General features: G+C 43.7%; 2 protein-coding genes across 13 annotated transcripts in view; one reads left to right on the forward strand and one right to left on the reverse strand.

Moving 5' to 3' along the window:
- The first annotated feature begins 316 nt into the window (after positions 1-316).
- On the forward strand, positions 317-6,616 carry sqlea (squalene epoxidase a). The gene is made up of 11 exons (XM_023812202.1): positions 317-915; positions 1,318-1,561; positions 2,069-2,246; positions 2,591-2,687; positions 2,995-3,108; positions 3,343-3,514; positions 3,996-4,091; positions 4,254-4,396; positions 4,763-4,859; positions 5,161-5,248; positions 5,339-6,616. Exons 1-11 carry the CDS (start codon positions 646-648, stop codon positions 5,529-5,531), a joined length of 1,692 nt encoding a protein of 563 aa, XP_023667970.1. The 5' UTR covers positions 317-645; the 3' UTR covers positions 5,532-6,616.
- A 1,725-nt stretch (positions 6,617-8,341) lies between these two features.
- oxr1a (oxidation resistance 1a) overlaps positions 8,342-24,586 on the reverse strand; it is a 123,359-nt gene continuing 107,114 nt past the window's right edge. For 8 of the 12 annotated variants that reach the window (XM_072716787.1, XM_072716794.1, XM_072716790.1 and 5 more), the window contains 8 exons: positions 22,160-22,328; positions 20,539-20,704; positions 14,418-14,498; positions 12,125-12,250; positions 11,317-11,469; positions 11,111-11,206; positions 10,790-10,863; positions 8,342-10,081 (listed from right to left, as the gene is read on the reverse strand). In XM_072716787.1, coding sequence (XP_072572888.1) covers positions 9,946-10,081; positions 10,790-10,863; positions 11,111-11,206; positions 11,317-11,469; positions 12,125-12,250; positions 14,418-14,498; positions 20,539-20,704; positions 22,160-22,328 — 1,001 coding nt within the window. In that variant the 3' untranslated portion in view covers positions 8,342-9,945. The other 4 variants (XM_072716795.1, XM_072716785.1, XM_023814162.2 and 1 more) reach the window with 3 other exon arrangements.

Genomic DNA, 24,586 nt, shown 5'->3' on the forward strand with positions numbered 1-24,586 from the left:
AATGTTCTAAATAAAGCTGTGTAAATCAAATAAAACGAATTTAACGATTACCCATTGGCTGTCACATACTGTCATAGTCACGGCATCCGACTTCCATCTACCTTTTTCAGTGACATCACATCATACTACCGTTCTGATAGATCCCGGTTTTACCAGCAGTTCAGGATTGGCCAATGGCCAGATAGCGTGAGCTCTGCTCACCGTAAGACAGCTCCTGATTGGTGGATTTGGAACCATGTAAGGCGGGACAAGGGCGGTGCATCACCGAAGCTGATAGGTCTAATTATCATAAAATATTCAGCATCCTCTAGAAGTATTAGACTGGCAGTAGAATTTCTTGCAGGGTATTTTATATGAAATGAAAATTGTACTACGCTTCATTTAGAAAAGGAAAAATAATTTCTTACTGAATTGGACATAATAAGTACAATATATTACAAATGATACCGGCTGACAATGAACAAAACAAATATCATATAATTTACTTGAAAAGTTTTTATCTAATTGAAACTCTTATTTATTACGAATGATGTTCATTTTAAAATACATGCACTTTAAATCCTAAGCAAACTTTTAGTGTTTTTTACTTTAGAAGTTGTTACTTTCCCTTCACTTCTCATTTTGAGTACTACTTGCATCCACAACATGTGGACCTTTCTCGGAATTGCAAGCTTCACCTACGTTTACAAAAAATACGACGCTTACGTGCACAAGGAGCTCGTGGTGGCGACTCTGCTGCTGCTCGCCGCGGGCTTGTCGCTGTCCTGCGTCCGCTACCGCGGCGGACTGACGCTCGGAGCCCCGCGGAGACTGTGCGCGCTCTTCGGTCCGCTGGCATCGCTACACTTCGCCGAGCGCCTCTTCCGCCGCTCATCGTCCCGGAGCGCCGGCAGCAAAGGCGCCGCGTCTAAATCGGTAAGGCTGCGTCTTAAGTTTCCGTTTTCCCGACACCATGAACAATTTTGTATCTATGTACTAATAATGTATTTCCATAAACTCTTGTTAAATGCCTTGGGGCCACTGTGTTGTAAACGGCCCAATGTAAAACAACTGAAAATCTGTTAAAATTGATAAGCATGCACATGCATATTAACCTAAGTCTAATTAAACATATTTTTTTAAATAGTTAATATCTGTAATTAACATGACTCCATCATCAAATAACTGCAAGTTTAAGGAACTTGAATATTTGAGTGACAGCATAAATAATTAAGTATTCTTCCCTTCAGATCTGTTTCTACATAAAGACAGTGACAAACATGACAGAGAACCAGAAAGACAGTAAATAACTTGTTTTTCCTGTCGCTCCGGGGATAGACAAGCGGTCGAAGGCAAAGAGCGGAGCGGACTGAGGCGCAGTGCGGTGGGAGCGGCGAGTCCCCGGAGCCTGAAGTCGTTATTGTGGGTGCCGGGGTGTTGGGCTCCGCTATGGCTGCGGTGCTGGGGAGAGACGGCCGGAGAGTCACCGTGATCGAGAGGGACCTCCGCGAACCGGACAGGATCGTGGGGGAGCTGCTGCAGCCGGGGGGGTACCGTGCCCTAATGGACCTGGGGCTGGAAAGTAAGAAAAAAAAACACTCTCTGATCGGTATCCCAGCCCATGCATCAGCAAATATAAAAACTAAGTTACGAGCATTAAATAAGCTACTGATAGCAGCAGGTAGGAATACAGCTACATAAAAAAATGAACTTGAAGGTTGTTGGTTCAAGTCCCAGCTGAGGTTTTGCTGCCACTGAAAATTTTAGCGAGTGACGTTGATCCAGAATATGCGAGATGCTTAGCGGCTTAAGCCAAAACCGTCTATTAACATACATAAATAGGCCTAGTAGTTCAGGGACCAGGTTAATGTAGAAACAGTGAAAAGTTTAATTTAAAATAGAAAAATATACCTACATTACGGCTGAAATGGGTAAAGCCAAAGAAGTGTTTGTGTACATTTTTTTTTAATTTGACAAAACAAGAATCTAATATTCTAAGACTGCATGTATAAATCAGCCTCTCATCACGCGTAAAGCAAATGTCTACATTTTCCCTGTGTTTTGGAAACACCTGTCGCCATTGCTTCAGATTCAGTCGAGGGTCTGGATGCCCACGTTGTGAAAGGGTACGTGGTCCATGACCTGGACAGCAACATGGAGGTGGAGATCCCCTACCCACAGGCAGGGGGCGCCATTCAATGTGGGCGAGCCTTTCACCACGGCCGCTTCATCATGGGCCTGCGGCAGGCTGCCATGGCTGAGCCAAAGTAAGACCGTCATCCTTGCAAACAAAAGACACAGCTTGACCTAAAAGCCTTAAGTACCCACTTAATTTCTTAAAGCTATTTGTAACAGGCCGAATATCAACCAAATCAACTTTGTCAGAGTTCACCTAAAACCTAAAGCAAAATTTAATCAGGAAAAAAACACAGCAATAGAAACTAAGTACTAACTAATGTTTTGTTGTATATGTCATCTTCTGCGTTTGAGCATAAAAAGTAAATAATTTTCAAAGGCTCTTATAACAGCCTTTTAGAAGCAGGAAACTGTTCATCGTGGAACAGCTCTGGTTTACTGTATCACTGAAGTCATGGTGTGATGTTCTTTAAAGCGTGACGTTCATCGAAGGCACAGTGACCAGCTTGGAGGAGATCAGCGGATGTGTCACAGGAGTTCAGTACAGGCTGAAGGAAACCGGAGAAATGAAGGCAAGGGCTTCCGGAATCAGCCACTGCACATTTGGTTTGATCTGGCCAACAGTTTGTTGGCCGCGCTGGGCAGGATATCTCAACATTGATGTGAAATGAGCATCAGAAAAAAGCAGGTTATGGGGAAGCTCAAAACACACACACACACACACACACACACACTTCCATTAATACCTGCTTAGCTTAGCGTTGTAGAGAATGAAGTCAAACATTAAGCACATGGACTGTGTCCTTCATCCACGTCTTCCCAGGCTTCTGCGAGTTTGAGCGGCGAATTGAACCTTCACGCTTTTTTGACCTTTTACAGGAGATTCAGGTGCCTCTGACCGTGGTTGCTGATGGCTGTTTCTCCAAGTTTAGAAAAAGCCTTGTGCCAGATAAAGTGAAAATCTCTTCTCACTTTGTTGGATGCATAATGAAGGTAAAGATCTTTCCAGGCAGATTCACTCTTCTGTTCACAGGAATGTGCACAGCTACTGAAATGAATTAACATTCAGTTATTTATTTTTTTCTGTTTATTCTGGATTCTTTATTAGTCAATAGATACAATTGTTTCAAACTCCCGTGACCCTGATCAGGATAATCGGTTAGAAGATGGATGGCTCTTCGGACGGTTGGTTAGAGCTGATTCTTTGTACCCCAACCCCCCCACCAGGATTCCCCACAGTTCAAGGCCAATCATGCTGAGCTTGTGCTGGCAAACCCCAGCCCCATCCTCATCTACCAGATTTCCTCCAAGGAAACCAGGGTGCTGGTGGACATCCGAGGCGAGATGCCAAGGAGCCTCATGGAATACATGCGGGAGAGGATCCATCCTCAGCTGCCAGGTGAAGATTAAGAGGACAGGTGGAAGCAGCACAAGTCATGGGAGAAATCAGGCTCTTTAAGTGACCGCGTGTCAGGTTACCCACATTCATACTGCCTCAAACCCACCTCCCCTTTAGTACTGTATCTGGTCCTACTGGGTTAAACTAAGCAGTGGCCATCCATGGAGAGTAATCCCATTATCCATGGGTGTCAAAGCCTTATTCCTCCATCATTAGGGTCTAGTTGGACTGGAATTGACCAGGAACCAGACTATTTTCCAGAGGTGGATAGTTTAGGTTCAGAAAGTAAAAATCCAGACCAAGATTTTGTTTCAACCAGTTGATTATAAGGAGTCATAGTCACAGAGTATTCAACTCGTTGGTAGAAACAAAGTCTTGGTCTGGATTTTTACTTTCTGGACCTGAATTGTCCACCTGTAATATTTTCTGCCAGGAGGTGTATCGCTTGTGTCTGACTGGGCCGCTCGTTCTCTCTCCTCAGAGCACATGAAGGAGCCATTCCTCGAGGCACTGCAGAATGACCGCTTGAGGACCATGCCAGCGAGCTTTCTGCCCCCTTCTCCTGTAAACAAACCAGGTGTGATCCAACCCCGCTCCGTCTGGCCCATTCATGGCTAAACGGGAGTCTGCGGTCAGGCCGGATGGAGCCTCGTCCCCAGCTTAACCCGTCTGCAGTGCGACCTGGGAGACTCAGCACGGGTTCGAGGAGGATGAATAACGTCTGCTTTTCTGTGGCCAGGGGTCATCCTCTTGGGCGACGCCTACAACATGAGGCACCCTGTGACTGGGGGTGGGATGAGCGTGGTGCTAAATGACGTCAGGATATGGAGGGAGCTCCTGAGGAACATCCCAGACCTCTATGATGAGGACACGGTGAAGCGGGTAAAAAAACGAGCTACCAATCAAACTGCATATAAATACAACCTCCTGGTCCCCCTTAAAAGGGTAGAGAACTCAACCCCCCTTATACTCAACCCAAAGATATGCCGTTGTATGTTCGTATATGTATATATTTAGTGTATACACTCACTACACACTCACTACACACACACATAGACATATATATATGAATTACAGAAGCTTACATATGATGCTGTTTACTTGCTTTTCGTAAATGTAAATATAGTCACATCACTGAAAAAAACCTACCAAAGTCACGTCCTTTCAGTTAAATAGTCATTTAATGTGAGTCTGCTGTCGTTCATATGAAAAGCTCCACTTCAGGAAGTGGTTTTTTTCCATCTGCAGGCTAAAAGGAGATTCCACTGGGAGAGGAAGTCCTCTCACTCGTTCGTGGTGAACGTGCTGGCGCAGGCTCTTTACGAGCTGTTTGCCGCTACTGATGGTAAGTGCGGCACCTAGTGGCCACTCCTGGAATATGAGGCCTACCCGGTGTTACACCCTGCCAGTTTGAGGAACATGCTGCGGGGGGAAAGACTCTCACCTCCTTACATATTATAAAGCAAGTTTCATGTTCATTTTTGAATTAATTTTCGATGATTCTAATTATGTTTCCTGTAGTTGGCAACAAAATGAAATAGCTGCAGGATCACTGTCTATTTGCCATATTTCCTTTAAGGGTCACATTGATATCCACGTTTGGTATATGACATCATTTTTAGAAATGAACTCTTTCCATGGTTTAGATTCCCTGCACCAGCTGAGAAAAGCCTGCTTCCACTACTTCAGGCTGGGTGGGGAGTGCATTGCTGGCCCTATTGGCCTGTTGTCAGTGTGAGTATCTCAGCTTTCAGAACAGTTTGCTCAGACGCCCAGTTTGTACCCGGCCGTCTGCACACCTTACCCCGTGTGTCTGCTCCGCAGGCTCTCCCCCAAGCCCATGACTCTCATCGGGCACTTCTTCGCCGTGGCTCTGTACGCCATCTACTTCAGCTTCTGCTCCGAGTCCTGGCTAACCAAGCCCCGGGCGCTGCTGCGGAGTGCCAGCATCATGTACCGGGCGTGTGCCATCATGCTCTCGCTTATTTACTCCGAGTTTAAGTACCTGATCCACTGACCCTCTGGCACCGATATCAAAGTCACCATATTTACTGCCTTCACCATCTAATGACTTTTTACCCCCCCCAGTTAGTGACACAGTGACATCCGGTGGAGTCCAGAATGTTTAATGCCTTGAAGCGGCCTGAGGAATCCCCAATGTAACACACAGTCACATACCTATGACTTGTAGAAGGATTTAAGATGGGGTGGTCCTTCAGGGGTCCCTAAAGATAAAATTTGGTTTATGTGAGTGACAATGACACAGAACTATTTAAGGGGATGGTTTTTGTCTTTTTTTGGCACCCATATGCACCCTTGACAGCTCAAACCATGGTCACATACCAGTGCCTTTTAACCAGGACTGTATGCCTTTATCAACGTAAAACAAAGAAATTTGCCTTTCAGTTTTTTTGTCTTTTCCGTGACATTCAGCAGCATTATTTGCTAGTTTGCCAGTACCACAAGATTACCATAAATTAACACATTAAACAGTCCTGTCGTTTGTTAAATTTGATGCGCTTGACAAACCATTATGCTGCTAAATTTGTAATTTGTATATAAAATTCATTTGAAGAAAAAACACGATGTCAGATGATTAAGATTAGTATTATTCAATATGTCCTGTATTCACAACCACATGGTAACAAATTAATTTCACCCACCTTACAGTGAAACTTAGTGCCTAAACTAAGGCAACTGGTAATACTTTTTAAAAAATTAATTCGGCATTCTTTTGTATACAAAACACATGTACGTTTAACTTGTGCATTTTCTACCAAAGAAAAATCTTTCAATAAGATGAAAAATTCGTACGACGATAATCAGATGTAGTGTATTGAGGTGTTCTAATTATCTGTGCATTATGCATCGCTACATATGTCTAACTTAAGTTACACGCTAGCATTTGTCAGACTTCTAAATTCACCCATGTGTCGTGTATTTTTAATGAGCTGGACGCATCTGCCTTTTGCTTTCAGTTAGCTCTTTGTACCGTTTGTAGTGACATTTTTACTTTGTGATGCTGTTTGTATCATTATGTGGTTAAAGAAAACCATAAATATATCCCCACTGGGAGTCTGTGATAAAAAGAGGCTGATTATCTGTTTGTCGCTCGTATTGCATTTGACTTTGAGAGACATAACGCTAATTGTGAAATACCAAGAGGAAGCTACTGGGCTTTATAAGACAGTGACACAATTCCATCTACAAATGGCCCAAATGATCATGTATTGTATTTCCGAATGGGAAGCGCATTTGTGTGTTTCAAATGGAAGCAAAAAAATTGTCAAATGCGTGTTTGGTAGTGCTTATTGCATTATTGTCGGGGGCAATGAGTGTCCAAAACTGGCAGCAAATATTTAGTTGATAGTCTTCGTCTCCCCAGAAGAAAGTTTCTTGCGGAATCACACTGCTTAATATTTCTATTGGAGTAATGTATTTGAAGTGACCTTCACACTTTCATGTTCCAATTCGGAGGCTTTTCCTGCCTAGAGTGACCAGATAATCCATGTCAAACAGGACACTTCGGCTACTTCAGGTTGTATAAACCACTTTAACACTGAAAGGCTCATATGCTTGCCTAAATAGTTCAGTGCTTCTTGTGGTTTGACTGATTTCCAGCAATTCCACATTAACATGCATGATTATAGGAGACTGACCAATCAGCACACAAGAACTCAGCGCTTAAGTTGAATCCAGGTACCTTAAATTTTACATTTACAAATCCCATCTTCGCTCAAAGTGTCCTCATTGAGATGGATTATGTGGTTGCACTGTAACTGTCTGAATTATCCTAAGATATTATGCACCTCTAGAGTAAAATTGGGCTCACCTACAGTCACACAGCAAGTGTTTCTTTTTCCCTTTTTGCACCAGTTAGGAAATTAAATTAAATCCATGACAGAAAACCTGAGATATTTCCTGCGGTGATCTATTGTGCATTTTTTTTTCTTTGAAGAGATTGGCAAATAGTTCAATCAAAGAATTTTTGAGTGTAATTCTAATGCGTTAGAGAAGCCAGTTACTTCTACTCTCCAACGCAAGGTGGCAGCATTGCGTTTCTAAGCTCCTGTGAGCCGGAACATACACTTGCATACCGTACCCTTCGGCAGTGACAGAGCAGCTCTTACTGAAAATATTTTACGGAGCAAATAGGTGGAAAATTTGAAAATGGTGGGTGTTATTAATTCCTAAGAGAAGACCTTCCACACCTCTAAAGTTGTGTAAATTTATTTCAAATCATGACATGATAAACTATCACCACGGGGCTGCAATAGCTGGCCTCATACCTCCAAGATTGGGAGTTTAATTTGATTTCTCTACGTATTCTATCAAAATGCTTGTTCGGATTCCTCCCCCCAGTTTAATTTGGTGTCCCATCCAGGGTGTCCCCATGAATGTACACCGTTTCCTGGTATAAGGTTCCAGGCCTTATAAAACTTTACTGCCGAAAAGTTGGCCGTAATTGATGACAGCCACAGAGAAGCAAACAGTACTCAGATTTGGGGGAGGGGATCTGAATCAACTGCCCGCTTCAATAGAAAGAGAGGAGGAAATCCAATACAAGTTAACCAACGTAAGGAGTTAGCGGCACACCACTGGTATCAAGATTTCAAAGAAAGCCAAAGTGAAAACCAAGTTACTCCCTGTACACGAGTCAATTTGAAAATTACACTTGCCAGACAAACACATCCTGTGAATTATAAACTACTCAAGTTCCCCCCCCTAATCACGTGTGAGGAGGACAAGCATAATCTGAATACAGAGCTGAGAGAGTCTGCAATGCTACCATCACGAATGACAAGAAGTGTACACAGGGAAAACAACTCAGAGGTCGTACAACAATTTATTCATTTCCTATTGTTATTTATACATCACTGTTACATAGTAATCTGGTGAAGTAATTCGAGGGCTTATTTGTGTAGTTCTCTGACTCCACAAGTACACAGGTACTGCTGTGGAAGAGCAGAAAGGGGGGAGAAAGCCGCTGAATAGACTATTTACACCCCCGCGTCCCAGATGGGCCGATACACACACACGTGGCAATAGGAGGACCCGCGCCTGGCGCCCCCCCCCCCCCTCACTCAGCACGGATAAATGCTCCCTTCTGTGACAGAGCATGGACCCACACTATCAGATATGGTAGCAGCAAGCTTTCTTAACCTTAAAAAAATTATTATAATAAATGTAATGTACAGCTATCAATGAATAACCTTAGGGACCTGATATTATGCTTGTATACTAAAGTGCTATAAGCAACTCACCAATCAACATTTTATATATTTTATATATATTTATATATATATATTTATGTATATATAGGAACAAATCTACTAATTTAACATTAATTTACAGGGTAATATACAATATATTTGTAACAGCTGAAATATCAGCACAAAAAGATCACTGTCACACTTAACAGCTATATATATATAATTATATATTTATATATAATCATATATATAAATACATAAATTTTCATTAGTGGAAAACAGTAAACAATCTCAGGCTTTTCAAATTTTACCCAGAAAAGCAATCATTAGTTAAGACGTAAAAGCCTTACAACGTTCTCTGAAAGAACAGGTCGACAGAACTCCCACCTGTGTTATCTGAGGTCACATGACAGTAATTTGCATATTCCACAAATCTATTGCAACACGTTACTGTCTACAAACAGCACACGCAGCCCCAGGGCGAAGCTGGCGTTGGCCGGACTCACACGTACACCCACTGAACGGAACGTTACGACTATGGGTATTCTTATAGCTATGTGCTTCACGATGGTGTGCTAAAAGGCTGAACAACAGGACGACTATAATACACAGTAGTCTACATTTCGCTTCTGAAGAACCTGGTGATGCGGAAACCATGCCTGGTTGTGGTACCCTGTCCTGCCGATACTTCTAGTGTCACGCGCCCAAAACCTATGCTCCTTTCAGGTCCCTCTGCTCAGAGACCGAGGGAATAGGTATGCTTAAAACTTCTGTTAAGGCCTAGAACGTGTTGGGGTTCCTATGTCGGGCCAGTCAAGGACACCTCACACAGCTACAGAAGTCTGGACCTTTGAGTTGCCTCTGCCCTGCTCTGCCCATGCGCCTGTACCCGAGTCCCAAACCTGCGCTGCCATCATCTACATACAGGGGGCGCAAATGCGTCGACGATCCTTCCTCCTGTAGGGCCAAAGCGGGAACAGTGCCCAGCCACCCCCTCCCCAGCACTGTCCCGTACCTCTCCCAATCTGCGTGCACGCGTGTTCCCTGCACAGTGAGACCAAACGTGGCAGTCGACAGGGTGGTTATGCTTTCAGGGCGAGCCTGGGGAGAGCCAAGGTGATGAGCAGTCAGGTTTGGAACGTCAAGGCTTTGGTTGCGACGCGATCCCCTCGCACGGTGGCGGCGTCCTCGTCTTCCCCCGAGCATCCCGTCAGTTCATTACTCGAACGACCAGATCTCTATGTCCTGCACGTAAAAGTCCTCTTTCTTTGACAGCATGGGGTTGCCAAAGGTTTTGCACGAGTGACTTCTGCCGTGGTAGAGATCTCCGTCGAGCCAGAGACCGAATTCCCCTCTGAAAGTGAAGACACAAAAGAAGAAGTTAACAGTTCAAGTGTAACTAGTACAGTGAACTAACTACCATTATAACTAAGTGTAACTAAGTGCCTAGCTAATAAGCCGAATGAAAAAAAAAAACAATAGTAAAAAAACACACACACACAGTTCACTATTTACTCAGGACCCTGCGTGTGACCATATGAGATGGAAATGGCAGCAGTCTGTGGGTCTGCTCATTAGTGTGGCAGCAGACAGCGCCGGCTAATGCGGCAGGTGATAAGGCGGCGGGGGGGAGCTAGGAGAGAGGTGGAGACTCGGTGGGAAGCTGGGGGGCCGCGGCTCCTCTTCCGGGCCCAGGAGCTGGCCCAGAGCCACAGCTGTGAGTCATCGCTGGTCATGCACCGTCTGGGGCTCGGCATCAACCCGCCCTTGCAGCTCATGCTAATGTTCTAGCTGTGCTGCGCTGTACAGCCACGCTTCCTGTGCATTTAACACAGTGCATCGTGCAGCACAATGTAAACAAGCACTCTGGTCCTGTTAGGCCAGGCCAGTTCTACACTGTTAGCAGATGAATCACTGAGCTCAGCTGGAGCAAACAGTGTAAACACAGAGTGGGATAAAGTGCCACTTCATGAGACCATCTCAGTCTGACGACTCCATGAGCGACAGCCTCTCCCTCGCTTTAAACTACTGCGACCTGGCCGCCGGACGTCATCTTCCTCACCCTCCACCTCCAAATGCTAACGAGTCCATGTCTCCCTTGATGAAGAACATGTTGTCTCCTGTCCATCTGAACACCTGAATAGAAGATAAAATAATCAAGGTCAGTGCAATGCAATAAGGCTGTAAATGACAAAGTGACGAAAGGAGGGTTTGCAGAAAGCAGGGCTGTGTGGCTGAGGAACACAGATACGGTTTATATAGTTATGCCAGGTTATCCAATAAGCCGAGGTAGAAAGTACAAATGAGGGGCCAGTCGGGGAAGAACGTGTAACACACAGCAGCACAAGCACACATCCACAACACCCCACCAGCAACTACATACCTCAAACTCGGGACAGAAGGTGAACAGAAAGGTCTCTCCCGTCCCATAGAAGCCATCACTGACTTTAAAAGGCTCTGATGCCAACGCACCAAAGAGCTACAAATGATGCAAACATGCATGTGATTAAAAGCCAGCCTTCGTTTGTTCAAAACTATGAAAGGCACTTTTTTCGCAACAGCAGTGGGGGGGGGGGGGGGGCAGCCCACCTGGCCATCGCTGTCCTTGATGACCATGAGCACTGGCGTGTCTTGGCCTTGCATGGCACGATACAGGGTCTTTATGCTCATGCCGTGCTTGGCTGTGCCAAACGCCAACGTCCACGGGTAGCCGATGGTCCTGGGAGGGAGATTCTTAGCAAGCTGGAAATAAAAGAGCATGATAAACAATCAAGCCATGCCAAGTGTCACAATGGACACTCAACTACGGGAGCCATCTTAGGACAAACACTGCGCAGTGTGTACATGGTGAAATATGATTAGCATCAAGCGCAGTACCGGGCATGTTCTCCTGCCGTATTACTATCCCCTCGACTGGGCCGTCATTGTGTCCTCTTTGTTAGATTACACGCATCAAAATGTCAAGGGAGCATTCGATTAATCCCCAGAACGGGTCAGAGCAAACATAATAAGTACCCTTTTACAGGGTAATCTTTTCGACTGGAAACTTCAGAGTGCAAAAGAGACATGCACCTTCTACAGCACAAAGAGCAGCAGAAAGACCAATCTCATACTAACATGCGTTTCAGGCTATTAAGCTTTAAATGTCACAGCGCAGCGCTACACACGACGGTGCTGTTAACATACATCATGTGGGACCATTCAGCTAATAAGCATCCTCAATGTATAGCTACAATCAGGCCAATATAAAGGCAAAAGGTGGAGGCCACTCTGTGCAGTTCCTGTAGCCAGACCCAGTTGTGGGGTGTGAATATCCCCCACAATGATGGATCATTGACTCGTGGATGTGATGGAGGGCTTCTCTACACCTGCAATAAAGTAGCCCAAGTGCTGATACCTTCTCTATCTGCTCTGGCTCCAGCAGGGTGCTAGGCTCACTCAGGTTGGGTCTGAAAGTCTCCGGATCCAGCTCAGACTTGGTGTTGGTTCCATGTTTGGAGTTAATCTCTTCCTTGGTGGATATCTAAGTCAAAAGAAGAGACCATCACAGGGAAGTCCAAGGAAGGGGCACAGAAGCCCAGAGAATGACTCAGACATGAGACTGGACTGAAGTTTCACGCTTTTCCCTCCATTTTGCCAACTCAGTGTAATTCATGCACCACAAACCAACCAATACAGGGACAAACCAATACAAAATCAGAGTTGTACCTTTGCGCTGTCCTACGGTCTTCCCAGAAAGCACTGGGGTATACTGGGATTCGCAATTCGCTCACAGGCTACATTTACATGCGTTTATGCATATCGAGCAATGTCAAAAATTTGTATTGTTTTGTCCCTTTCATAAAAGGTTAACTTACAAAAACATTCATTCATTCATTCAACATAACAAAAAACAAGGGCCTAAAAAACCAAAACCAAAACCAAACAAAAGCAAATATCCAAGTTGCGCCAGAAGCAAGATTCCAAAACCAACTGTCATATTAGGCATTCACAGAATGACCCAATCAAAAACAGCACCTGGGAACATAGGACATAAAATCTAGCATTTGCTTCACTTCAGCATTACCCTTGGATATTTGCACCACTTCCATGCCGTGGGGTTAATTTTAGAGATGCACCGATTGATCAGCCAGGGACCAGTATTGGCCAATTTTCAGAATGCTCATCCCGGACCAGAAACTGGCCGACCAGTCTCATGTATTTCCCATACCGGACTGGTCTGTTTTACGCATACATGTCATACGCAAAGTGATGAAGGCAATAGCCTCACAGCCGTGTGCTCACGCACAGACACATTAACTTGTCGTTAGCGTGGAAGTTCATCACTGTGAGTGAAGACGACACGAAGCTTGTGATTTCCAAATACATGTAAAAGCCAAAGTAAACCATGTGAGAGCCACCACGAAAACATGGTGAAACATCGGAGACAAACTTTAAACTGATTAAGCATATACTAGATAATCTTGAGAAGGAATGGAATAATCATTCAAACTGCAAAGCTAGCTAAGGTTTTTTTGCTATGACAGAGCTATGCTTTAGCGAAACTTTAACCCTCTGTGCTACAGAATGTCCACACTTTATGAAGGTATGAGAATCAGATCTTAATCTATCTTACTAGCGATGTAAGAATTGTATGTGCAATGTTGATATTAATAACATTATCTTGCATCTATTATTTGCTGGAGCATAGTACACTTCCGTTTTATTTGGAGGTTTGTAACCTATGGACTTTTTTATTTTATGGAAAGGTCAATGTCGTGTTATCTGGTGAATTTAAACATACTGGAAAACAATGCGAGTGACTGACATTTGTTTTGTTTTTTGCAAAATATTTGGAAATCGGAATAAGTCAAGAAAATTGCAATCGGTGCATCTCTAGTTAATTTGCTAATGCTTACTAATTTGTTTCCAACATAATGCAACCAATAGAACTTTTGACATGTAAAATAAATAGCGATATTCAGCAGGGAATGTTGGCTGAAGAGTTTTTCCTTCACATACAAACAAATCTCACTTTACAAATTAAAACACCATGAGCAGTCACAGTTATTCAATGTGTAATTTTTCAGACACCGATCTGTAAGGTCCACTGCAAATGAAAAGAGGTCCGGTCACAATGGACAGAATGTACTCAAGTTTCTGCTCCCCCTGTTGAATTACCTACATTGTCTTCAGCGAACAATCCTGCAGAAAGGCAACCCAATCCAGAGATCTCCTCCCCCACCCCTGCAACCATCACCACCGACCCACGTCCCAACCCCGTCACGAGAAAGTAGCCAGTGTGCGCTGCAAATGAGGGCTGCTCAATAAAGCTTCATTAAAAAGATGGACAGAAAATTCTTCATTTGACTGTAGTAGATGTAAGTTGACCAGCAACAAGGTGGCTAAGTTGAACGCCGTACAGCCTAATGGGCAAAGAATGCTGAATTGCATTAAGGGAACGCAGCTGCTATCTGCAAAGATAAGGGCAAATGTTGTGCATAGTGACACCCCCCAAAAAACACTGGGGGGGAAAGAAAACAGACGCTACACTGGTCAAAACTACACACAACCTTCGGGGAAAACAAAAAACAAGAACTTAAAAAAAATTATGGAATTTTCTTCAGAAAGGCTGTCCTTAGGCAGACACATCGACAAGCTGTTTAGCTCTAAGAATCCCTATTGGAGGCTTCTGGAACTGGATGAGGCACCTGAAGACGCCTGCAGAGAGCACGGAGATCTTCGCTGTTTAGCGCATCGATCCGGCGGTGATACTCAGCCAACGACACTACCTGGTGCAGAGACAGGAAGAACAGTAATTCTGTGGTGGAGGCCGATAAGCGTGTGAGCACAGCAGTTGGACAGACAGCAGAAAGAGAAATGGAGGGAACGGTGATGACCTTGCCTAACACTCTGCCTGCTGAAGCTGGGTTAAAATACAAACACCATCCAGCCTTACAGGACTGTTAGTTCACCAGAACAATCACACAAACTACTGCAAAACCTATATTCAACCACAAGACATACAAATCTTGATGGCCACAATATTATACAGTAACATATGTGAGCTTTTAGAGTCAAAATAGGAACATATACTCATCACAGAATGACTTTCTAGTACTGCAATGTGCTGGATTATGTAATTAGAAGATCTCGGTACTCCTTTTATTGCAATTCTAAAAATAAAAATGGTCACATTCATATGCCTTCAGCACAATGTTTCTTTTATTTTGAATTCGGCAAACTTCAGCTGGTCAAACAGCCCAGCTTTACAAGACAGCCTCCAGAAATGCCACCAACACAACTATGACGAAGACAAAACACCATTCATTGGATGTGGATTCTGTGCCTCAATACTGAAGGAATAGCTTTCAGCTTCAATCTGATAGTGGCAATTTCCCCAGTATAAAGGTCACCTTCTCCAGTTTGTCCGTATTATTTCCCTTATGAAAAAGAAATTTAAATGCAAGGCTGAATTAGGTGGAATCAGTTATGAAGAAATATTAACCTACTGGACAATCCTTAGATTTGGCTTAAGTTGTCCGGCTAACGAAAAAAATCCTGCTTTGTGTAATACCCCCAAGTAATCATACTTTTAAACAACAGTGGCAGTTGCTCTTAATAGCTTCTCAGAACAATGTCAGGAAGACCTGCTCCATCTCTCACAAGCCTGAAATCACAGCCAGCCTTTCTCTGTGAACAGTCTAACATCACGTGAGCAAACACAAAGACCTACCATTGCTCAACTTCATGCTGTTTAAAGACACACCCAGAAGAGCATTCTTATCAGTTCACCAAGAAGAATTCAACCGATAAACTTGAACTATGAATCAGGAAATGCATGTTTAGAGAGCCTGTCCTTTAAATATGTCTGTCAAAAGTCTGGGCACACAACATGAACTGTGCAACATATCTGATACACACCACCAAGCTAGACCCTATCTGTACCAAAATAGCAGCAACAGCATATTAACTACCGAACGTTTAAACATTTTGCAAGCGTACAGAATATATTAACCGCACTGAATATCTCTGTATGTATCAGTGACGTCAGATCAAAGCCCGTGAAATTTTTGAAAGACGTCGGAACGTAAATAGTCAAAATAAAGGTAAAAAGGAAATCAAAGTAGGTTTAAAGGAGCAATAAAATTAAATTGATTAAATTAAATAATACAAAAGCATCTAAAACAACGGATCTTAGAGCGCTTCAGCTTGAAATTTGTCGTGCTTTGTCGATTGCGATGCAAAGACCTTTCACACATCACAGCATTTGTATCACATGGTGTCAGTTTTCAGACCCTTTTATTCATGTTATTTATTTTTATTTTATTTATTCATGTTAATATAATTGCCTGGTTTTCTTCATTTTTCTAGTATTGACGCTATAATCATTTTTTTCTAAAGCGGTTACAGTACTTCCTTTTACTAAGCCGTCCTTCAGGGTCTATGGATGGTTAAAAAAAACAGGCACATCGGGACGGACAAAGTAAAAGTAACCAGAAACCGGCTGCCTGCTGGTTACCAGCTTAAAGTTTCAGGATATACATATTGTCCACTGTCTATAACAAGGCATTACCGGCACAGATACCACCCCGGCTAAGCAGACAGCCTGCTTCTAGTTGGGAAGACACCGGATTAGTAAACAAAAGCACTGCGTACTCCCAGGTGTACCAACACGGACAATATCTGAAAGCCAAGCCGTGCCGCGTGAACAGCCCACAGAAAAGGTTACTTTTCGCTGCCATTGCTCGGCTCCCTGGTTACTACCCGGACGGCTTATCTAACTCCCTTCATGTGACAGTCTCGGTAACCAGTGACCGGGCGCCTCCCTCTAAACTTGTCGGTGCCAATTAAGTCTAGTCGCGGTGCCCACGTCAAAAAAAGCTCCATCTCCTCAGAGCTCTCCCCTTTGCAGCGCAAACGCTCGGCGGTGCAGTTAGCCATTAGCGTTAGCTACTTAGCGCCTAACGGTGCGCGAGATGCAAGCACATGCACACGCACAAACACACAATTAACCAACGTTAGTAACTGTTCTAACCGGCTAGCCGTATTACCAGCGGATAACGGTATTTCGGTGTCAATCGCGGCCCTTCTTTCACTTTTCTGGACGTAAACATCTTGGCCACAATAAAGACAGATCCGCGGAGGTCACATTCCGGCTGTTATTCCTCAGACACTCGCAGGCGCCCAGATAAACACGGCAGAAACATCCAGCCCTACCAGGTATTTAAATTGCATTTTAAAAAAACAGTAGGGGGTCGGAGATACTGATTTGGTTGACGCACAGAGTAACCAATCAGAATGCGAGGACGGATCGCCTTCGATTCCAATTCGCTGGTTTGGTCATAGAAAACCTGATTCCTTCTCTTTTAAAACGGATACGGTCCTAAACATTAAAGATACAGTAACCCTGAATTACTCAAAGCTGAGGGAATATTTGGCAAACAGACCAGCACACTTTTCGCAAGTTTATTTATTGGATAAAACAGCAAACATCAAATACAATTCAATAATCAGGTAATGAACAATAATCTATCAAGAGGATCGAATCACCCTAATCTGCTATTTGTTCCAGCTAATGACCAAATAAAATATTTAATAAACAAACAAATAAAAATCAATTTAAATTTGAAACTATTACAGACAGTGCTATTGGTCCGTAGAATGTTGAAGAGAGAGGAAACCTGGAGAGAGTATGACAGGAGATACCGCCACATAAAGATACACACTACTTAATGACTTATTTACTGTAAGGAATTATTGTTATTCTCTGAAAAAGAAGCCATTTCTATTCTATTTAATAATTGCTTATTCTAGTCACGGGAGGGGGTGGGGGTGCTATTTTATCCAATAGAAAAACTTCAGAAAACTGTGATGGCCTGTTTCTGAGTGGAACATTTTCCAGGGTTACTGTATCTTTAATTTCCCTGTCCCAGGTGATATAGGGAAGATGGACGAGTTACACAGTGGTTGGGATACAAGTTCACCATAAGGCGAGCACACACACACACACACACACACACACACACACAGGAGGTGCAATTTTAATATACCAATTAGCCTAAATGCACACCTTTGGACTGTGGGAGGAAACTCAGAAGTAGAACAAACCCAGGGTGGAGGTGGGATTCAAACCCCCAACCCTGGACATGTAAGTCAACAGCACCACCCTGTCACGCCTTGTCACATATTTAAATCACAAGGTCCTGTGGCTTCCAGGTCCTTGGGAAACAAATCAATCCACTTTGTTTTCTACATCATTTATTTACATTAATATTTAAGTTTGCGCTCTGGCAGAGGTATCAATGTCTTCCTCCTTTGTATCAGTTTCATGGTGTGTCCACCTTTTTATTGCCCCATACGCTGTCTGAACATAGTGTGGCCTGCAGTTGCAATACATTAACTTTAATTTCTGTGTTACATGTAGCAGATTGATGAGGTTTGTTTTAATTATGTATCATCAAAAGTAAAAGTATCAGGTAGCTGCAAGTACATAATACACTTCATGCCTTGTGGGGAAGCTCTCTTTGCCTACCCCATCTTGCTTGCCATGATACACAGGCACACGTAGATGAGAGAAGTTTGCCAGTGAAGGGCAGCCACCTGCAGCGGCGCCCATGGAGCTGGGGGTTACGGGCCTCGCCCAAGGGCCCACAGATGTGATTATCCTGCTGATGCCGGGCTCGAACCGGCGACCTTCCAATCACAGGCACTGCTGAGCCACACACTGCCCCCAAAGTATAACATAATGTATGACTGCAGTATATATGGACTAGGGGTGGAGCCGAACCCGAATACGGTATTCGGAAAGGCACAAATAATGTGTTTTTTACGAATACTTATTTCGAACAAATACTTAAAAAAATATTTGTATTCGGGAACAAGAAAAACTTTATATCAAAAAGCTGCGTTTCCTCTTGAGATCGCAGTGCATGCCCGGATGAGTGAGTGAGTTCAGGAGTCGGGGGGGAGTAAAAGAGGCGACTGACACAGGCTGCTCCACACAGTAACAGAGAAGGCTCGGCTGAGCGAAAAAAGACTTAACTGTATCACTATTTTTGTTGAATAGATTTTTGTACCTTAACTGGGTTCCGGAGGCAGTTTATAACTTTCGGGAAGCAGAGTTTGATCGGGAGATTATTCCATTACGCTGCATTATTGACGTCTGCAATCAGGTGCTCTCATGTTCGCTCTGTTTACGTAGCTCTGTTAGCTCGCTAATTTAGACAATAGGCTGTTGACAGAGTAACGTTAACGTTTGGTTAAAAAGGTTAAAACAATGCTTGTGTAGTTGTGTCGAATTGTATGCACTTGTAGGAGTTATATGGTACGTTTAAGTTACTCTGTCTACTGCATATCCATAATTATTATAATGGATATAATTAAAGAATACTTACACTATAGCGTAAATTAGAAGTGCAACGCAAAAAAACTGGATTTTTACGCCTATTTTGAATTTTACTCGAATACGAATACAAATACAAATACTTTTCCCCCCTCAACAAATACAAATACAGATACAAATACCGGCTGCTTTGCACACCCCTAATATGGACGTATAACCTTCCCAAGACAGAAGATGCAATCTGAAATAAACATCTACAGATATATCTCTCACTACAGCCTAGGCATCTGAGAAATAGCCTGATGTTCATTCACCTGTACATCCACCCTTGTTTACAAACCGTTCATTCATCAGGCTGCGGCTACAGTAATCTGAGGCCCATCGCGAGAAGCACAGAGCGTGTCACTTTGTATCCTCTTGACCGGATCGCTTTCTATTGCAGGAAACCCCAAACAAACACATTTATTCACCAGAAAAACATGAGGAATCTGAAGTACCGGGCAAAAACCCATACAAACACATCGAGAACATGCATACAAGATTCGGCACAAGGACCAGGGTTGTGGTCAATGGTTCTTCTCCATGCCACTCATGATATGTAAGAGGTAATCATTCCGAAATATGGTCTCTAATGAGCAACTGAATACTGTGAGGTGTAGAGCAGTGGCCAACACAAAACATGCTAAGGACTGGCTGCAAGACACAGCAGAGCTTCCAAAAACTCTACCACAAAGCTGCCCCTGGTATATTATGGATGGGACATCAGCTACTCGAAGAGTCCCTGTTTCTTTTCAAGCAACTTTGAGAAGATCTGAGCAAATCATGCGATCGCTGTGAAAAAAATCTTTTCTGTGAAGAACAGACTACAGCCTAGCAGGTGAAGCATCACGGTGTAGAAGGGCCACACCTTTCATAAGATACCTGCACACACAACACAGACTTCCACGCGTCCAGCTTACTGCGCACTTTACCGTTCAATGCCATTCTTTCAAAGTAACAAAATCAGCTTACGTCTGAAGGGAACAAAACCATGCTGAAACAAGATCTGAGAGAAAACAGGAGACATCAGGAGGAGTCATGCAAGAAAACATCGTTTGTGCTTTTGTGTACATGACGCCTCGCTTCACAAAACGATCCTGTAATCACGCAAAAAACATTAGCTGCAATTTCAGTGGAACTGATGCAGTTTAATGCTATAAAGAAGCTAAAAGACAAATTCACAAAATAACCGCGTGACTGACCAGTCATGCAAAATTAAACTTTCTGTAACAGACAAGTTTAAAAAACAATCTGTAGAGCTAAACACACGATAAACACAGGTTTCACAGGCCTATAAAATGAGCACATTTGATGCATATTTTCCTACTGAAGGAAATCATGTCACATCAGAGCGTTAGACACTAGACGAGGTCACATGGTACAAGCTATAACAGGATAACAAGAAGCAGAGTCTAAGATGAAGGAAGGCCTTGATCTCCACACTTTACCTCCCACTCCTTGGTCTCCTCATCCGATGAGGACAGTTCATCACCACCCTCTGGCTCCTGGTTCTTCTTCACCACCATAAACCCTGGGTCCCGACCCGGGGCTCCCAATCCCTCCCCATATGTGTCTGGGTTCCACTGGATGAAGAACACATACAGGTGGTCAGACCTGAGGAGACAAGGGTGGAAACGATGGGTCAGAAGATCTAACAACAATCCAGACAGTCACACTATGGATGGCGAGTTAAAGGAGCTTATCCCAAAGCCTGCAAGATTCCACTGAGGCCATGTAATTTATACTTTAAGGGCAGTAGGTAGCTAAGTGGCTAAACACATGATCTCATAACCTGAAGGCTAAAGACTGAGGTTCGAGAAACTGTACTGTACTAGGGTTACATAAACTCCTTCAGTAAATAATAATAATAATATGACAGCTATTATAGAATGAATTATATAATTATAGAAGAACTAACATTATAGAATGAATTTACTACAAAGCAGTGAACAAAGTAAACAGAGCTGAAGCTGTGGCCTTAGAGCTTATTGATCAAACCAAACATGACCTTAAGTTTTAACAGTTTATCAACAAAATGAAACATTTCCTATTTTTCCCATATTTTATATAACTGGTAAAGATGACTACGTATTTAATTATTTGCAATACAAATGACATTTATATGGCCTGAAAACAACAGCAACAAAAAACTGCGCATAATTTCAAAGGGAAGAGAGAATGAGCCCTGCAAAGTCTGCCCCCCCTTTCACTGTCAGAAAAAAGGCAACAGCCTTGGGACAGATTTGTTCCCCAGCATACAAACAACATTAAATCTACCCCCAATGGTACAAAAGTGTTGAAAAAGGTACATTTACCTACAGCTAGGGTACAACTGGCAGACCCCTGAGGGTACAGCCCCATTGACATGTAATTGCAAAAGGTACAAATTATACTTCTTTTCTGACAGTGTTGACTCTGTTTGGCTACAAAAAGGCCATTTGTATTTTGTCTCTCTGTGTTATAAAGCCACGTCCAAACGATTGCCATCCTGGCTAAAAATCCAGTGGTTTCACAAAACTCCCAAATTCAATTTAACGGTTTAGGCAATTTTGTCACTTAGATTAATTTGCTACACACATATTTAATGGGTTTAGTGGAAAACATGTTATGCTTCCTTGTATTTAATTTCCACTTAATGGCCTTATTGGTATGGATTTGGGCCACAGAAGTGTCATGGCCGGCGGGGGGTCAAACAAACCGCATCCATGAATGGCAGACATGTCAGCCCACTTCAATCACCAATCAGATGTGCCTATCAGGTCTTTACAGTGCTTTCTTTATGCCACTGCAAAATGGCATTTCGCAAAAGGCAGAAAATCACAGTAATGGGTTATGATATTCCATTTTATACACTAACAGCTTAAAGCTGGGCCGGTTTAACAGAATCTGACGAGGAACAAAGGCTTCAAATTTATGATTCCTTCCTGCTGTTACCTTCATTTGAGGCTTTTTTATCAGCCATGTGAAACACATTAGCATCTCTGTAATGATAGTTCTTTGACAGGACTGTTTAAATTATCTTGCATCAAACCTCCCATCCTGTGGAGGCACTGTGGCACTTTATCTCACCTCTCCTGTGGGACGGCAAACCAGTACTCATGTTTCTTGTCCCTCTGGGCGTACTGCTGCATGGAGGCGCTGGCTTGGGACACAAAGGTCTTCCGCATGGGCTTACCCACACGCAGGCACAGGAACTTGTGTGATCGATGCCTCCGCTTCTCCTTGGGCGCCACCTGTCCTGTGACACACAGGGTGAGAGTAACGTCAGCCCTGTGGCAGAGCTAGTGCCGGGGGGCTAGCACCAGGTGAGGGCCAGTGCCAGAGGGCTAGCACCAGGTGAGGGCCAGTGCCAGAGGGCTAGCACCAGGGAGGGCCAGTGCCGGAGGGCTAGCACCAGGGAGGGCCAGTGCCGGAGGGCTAGCACCAGGTGAGGGCCAGTGCCGGAGGGCTAGCACCAGGGAGGGCCAGTGCTGGAGGGCTAGCACCAGGGAGGGCCAGTGCTGGAGGGCTAGCACCAGGTGAGGGCCAGTGCTGTACCTGTAATGCCAGGTAATGGTTTACTGCGAGTTCCTCCCTCTGATCTACTTTTAAACACACCTGAGCTAGAAAGTGCTTTACAGTCGATGATGCTAATTTAATCAAGCAGTCTGTAATGGTTAAACCTACAGCAAAACTAGAGCCTGTTTTCCAAAGACACTCCATCTAATAAGGGTGTCATAGTTAGCATTAGCATTTTTCCCATAGAAATGAATGAGTGTTCCCCAAAAAGACATGATTACACGACTTTGTGTGTGTGTGTGTATCCAGCCTACTGAATAAGATGCATGATTATACACAATTAGAATACCAACAATTACATTATTGTCATGATTGTTAGCATACTACTGAAATCTAACTGGGACCTCAAATTAAGTTGGATTACACAAGCTACTTAATGTCTTTAAGATTGAATTTCCCTTGCGTCTGTATAGATCTGATTACGAGGTGAACATGTGAGTGTTATCCCCTACCCAGTCTTAACCAAGTAACCAGACAAAATACAAGTGTTTCTGCATTTTTAGTTTTTTCATTGCAGTCACGAATTTTTATAAAATTGAGTTTTCCCATATGGGGACCAGGAAACAGCAGGCAGACAGACAGAGAGACATACTGTATTCCATATACCACTGATCTGTCTCTCTCCAGCTGTGGTAAACCACAAAGACTTCAGTGATTAAGAGTCACTCCTAACCCACCCCCCTCTGTTTTTCGTATTCCAATATGCATTACTGAGCTGTAAAACGCTCGCTAAAAGGTTCTCTCTCCTGTACGGCACCATTCAACGGAAAACCTTTGTTTTGACCTTGTGATACCGTGAACTTGACTGTGCCTTGGATTGCTTAGCAGCGATCCGATGACCTACCAGGAAGAATTATGTTCACTTGTAAATATACACAGGCTGGCGTGGTGGCTTTGCACCTCCCGGTTTGAGGCTCGAGTCCCGGGTTCACGTTTCACCCGTGTTGTGTTGGGGTACTGTGGTGTGTGCAGTCCAAAGACATATGGTTAGGCTGCTGCCTCTCAATTGCAGAGTACATGATTGTGTGGATGTACCTGCCATGGACAGACATCACGTCCAGGTTGTAACCCACCGCCCCCCCCGGTGCCTTATGCTGCCTGGAACAGGCTCCAGGCCCCCAGAGCAGGATAAGCAGTAAGAAGATGAATCAAACAGAAAGGGATTATTTTCAAGGAACAGCAATTATTACTAATAATAAATAGGCCAGAAAGTACTGTGGATTTTTATATGATGGGATCTTCAGTCACTAGGTCAGCAACCCTGTTCAGGGTATCGGAGGGGCAAATTCCCAAAGCTCTCTCAGTCCACGGGACCTGTTTTTGAAAGGAATTCTGTGGACTTGGTGAATTTTGGAATTAATATCAAAGCTCTTCATTGAATTAGATGAGGACTGAGTGAGTTCTGCTTCCAATACTGTAACATATGACGAAGCAGCCCGACTTGGGTCTCAAAAACAAGCTCTTCAGTTGGAGGCAAAATGGACGAACGGATGAAACTGTATAAAACGTGGGGGGGCACTGTCATAGTCTCTCAGTATCAGGTTACTGGTCCCAGAACAGACTGAAGCATTATGCATGCTGTTCATCTTAACTGGTTTGCTGGGAGCTCTGTGCTGGATGTGCATCTACACATGCTCACAGATTTCTGGGACAGATCTAATAACAGCCGACTCCTTCCCAGATACTGAAATAGCATGGAAGTCCACTCAGTCGCCTGGTGTAACTTATTAAGTACAGATTAAATTTGACATTCTTAGAGCTTTACTGGGGATAGACACTCTCACCTGTGTAATCTGAAGCAGGAAACCAAATGCACTGGGGACCAGTTTAACCGGCGGCAACTCGGGTGGAGGGAGGAAAGGCTCAATGAATCACGACCGACTTAAACGTAAGAAGCTAAATGGTTTGGACCGAATCCACCGAGACTTTTGGGCGTTA

Source organism: Paramormyrops kingsleyae, chromosome 9 (genome assembly GCF_048594095.1).
Source record: "Paramormyrops kingsleyae isolate MSU_618 chromosome 9, PKINGS_0.4, whole genome shotgun sequence".
NCBI lineage: Eukaryota > Metazoa > Chordata > Actinopteri > Osteoglossiformes > Mormyridae > Paramormyrops > Paramormyrops kingsleyae.

Bases quoted from the DNA above. Each gene is read 5' to 3' on its own strand.
- sqlea (XM_023812202.1), top strand. From the start codon at position 646: ATGTGGACCTTTCTCGGAATTGCAAGCTTCACCTACGTTTACAAAAAA. The intron at 3,109-3,342 runs GTAAAGATCTTT...CCCCCCCACCAG, and splicing joins TTGTTGGATGCATAATGAAG to GATTCCCCACAGTTCAAGGC. The intron at 5,249-5,338 runs GTGAGTATCTCA...TCTGCTCCGCAG, and splicing joins CCTATTGGCCTGTTGTCAGT to GCTCTCCCCCAAGCCCATGA.